Genomic DNA, 1,749 nt, shown 5'->3' with positions numbered 1-1,749 from the left:
CCTTAACACCCCCGTTTCACAAGTGATAAAACGAGGTCTGGAAAGGAAACCTGTGATCCTCCACACACTGCTTTAAACGTATCCATTTTCACTGTGCGCCAGAGAGATAAGTGGCAACTAACGTCAAACTACACTGACGGTTTAGATTTCAACACAAGGGTCTGTCACGCACATTACATTTTTGAATAAATAAATGCACAAAGTGTTTGTATGCAAAGGTTCATGATGAAACAAAAGAGTTTTTGTACACAAGAGCTGCTTTTAGTGCTGGCCATGAAGACTCTGGATTTTCTCAAGTATTGTTTCTAAGGTGAACCACTAACCTTGTTCAGACGACAGTGACATTGACTGCTATCCACTTAAGATAATTGAATGACATGTTGAAGTCAATCTAATCAATCCAGTCGACAAGCTAATTGAGGGATGAACCAGACCAGTGCCGTCTCCAGGGACAATGACGTTTGGGGTCTTTCATACCGACTTGCTTACAAAGCAAAAACGTTGGCTGTTTACCCATGCTGACTTCACCCAAGCAATAGCAGCAAAAGCAGGAGAGGATTGTTTGTGCTTGGAATATTTACCCAGGAGACTCAAACCACTGGGTGTGATAGTTACACCTTTGAGATCAGTCAGTTTTAATTGGTGCATCCTCTCTTGCTTTGGCCCGTTTCTGTTACTTAAAGAAATAATACATACAAGCAAAGTTGATGTGTTACCTCCAAACGGTGCAGAGGGTCATTGGGTAAGGACTCTGTAATGAACTCCTCCAATGATTTGGGCTGATTAGATGAAGATTTTGATGGGGCGGGATTCACAGTGGAAGACACTGCTTCTTGCTGCTTCTGTTGCTCCTTTTGAAGTCGTCTCTCTTTCCTGAGGTCCTTAGCTTTCCGACACAAAGGCCTGTTGGGATCGACTCCCTTACCTAGAATTAAGAAGAAAACAATGATAGAAGATATTTGTGATTTGATTAAATAACAAATTAACAGTACAAGCATTAGTGCATTGTCCTAACATCAAGAAATTACACTACTGTTCAAAAGTTTGAGGTCGGTAAGAAGATTAATTTATTGGATGGTGTCAAGCGGGTGTTTTTACAAGTTTTTAAACTTGCAAACATATTAAATTCTTAGCCTTTAGAATAACATGCACTGATCAATCATGCACATTCAGACCAAGAAAATAATAGGGTCAATTTTGATTTTGTGTTGACTTGGTTAGCTTTATGTGGCATTTTTAAGAATGTCTGCCCACAGGCACAGGCACACCCTGAGTCTTAAATATGTCAAATAAATAGTTCACATTGGAAAACTTGACATCTCCAAAAAGAGCCAAAACCAGCACCGGGAGTCTAAAAAACCTGCGGGCCGGGATGCCCATCTGAAACAAAACTAAATGTCCATTTCCAGACTACCACTGCTAGAGGAGTGTTAAACTACAGGAGCGGTATAATCAATAACAGGTCTTGAGCACATCCAGCATTTGGAGCCGTTTTGCTGGGTGTGAGAGCAAGTTTCCATAAGCGGCTCGCGGGCACGTTCGCTAACGGTAGGAGAGCGTGATCCTTTGAGTGAGTTACGAGCATGATGTGTGCGCTCCAATGAGTCGTCTAGTTTGCATTAGCAAGCGCAAGTCCTCCCGTTTAGATGGAAGTCATGTGCGCTCCTCTGATATCATGACATCATCGCAGCTGTAAAACAACAGGGCTCTGTTTGTTGACTCCCGCTGCTTTTGCGAGGATTGTTCAGG

At 42.2% G+C, this 1,749-nt stretch overlaps 1 protein-coding gene across 1 annotated transcript in view; it reads right to left on the bottom strand.

Moving 5' to 3' along the window:
- LOC107597680 (arginyl-tRNA--protein transferase 1) overlaps positions 1-1,749 on the bottom strand; it is a 91,127-nt gene that overhangs the window by 69,307 nt on the left and 20,071 nt on the right. The window contains exon 6 of the mRNA XM_016288844.1: positions 717-925. Within this exon, the coding sequence (XP_016144330.1) occupies positions 717-925 (209 nt within the window). The remainder of the gene's footprint in view (positions 1-716; positions 926-1,749) is intronic.

This window comes from Sinocyclocheilus grahami, unplaced genomic scaffold (genome assembly GCF_001515645.1).
Source record: "Sinocyclocheilus grahami isolate Dianchi unplaced genomic scaffold, SAMN03320097.WGS_v1.1 scaffold234.1, whole genome shotgun sequence".
In the NCBI taxonomy this organism is placed as follows: Eukaryota; Metazoa; Chordata; class Actinopteri; order Cypriniformes; family Cyprinidae; genus Sinocyclocheilus; species Sinocyclocheilus grahami.
Note: the sequence above shows the minus strand (reverse complement) of the source record. Positions and strands in the feature narration are given on the sequence as shown.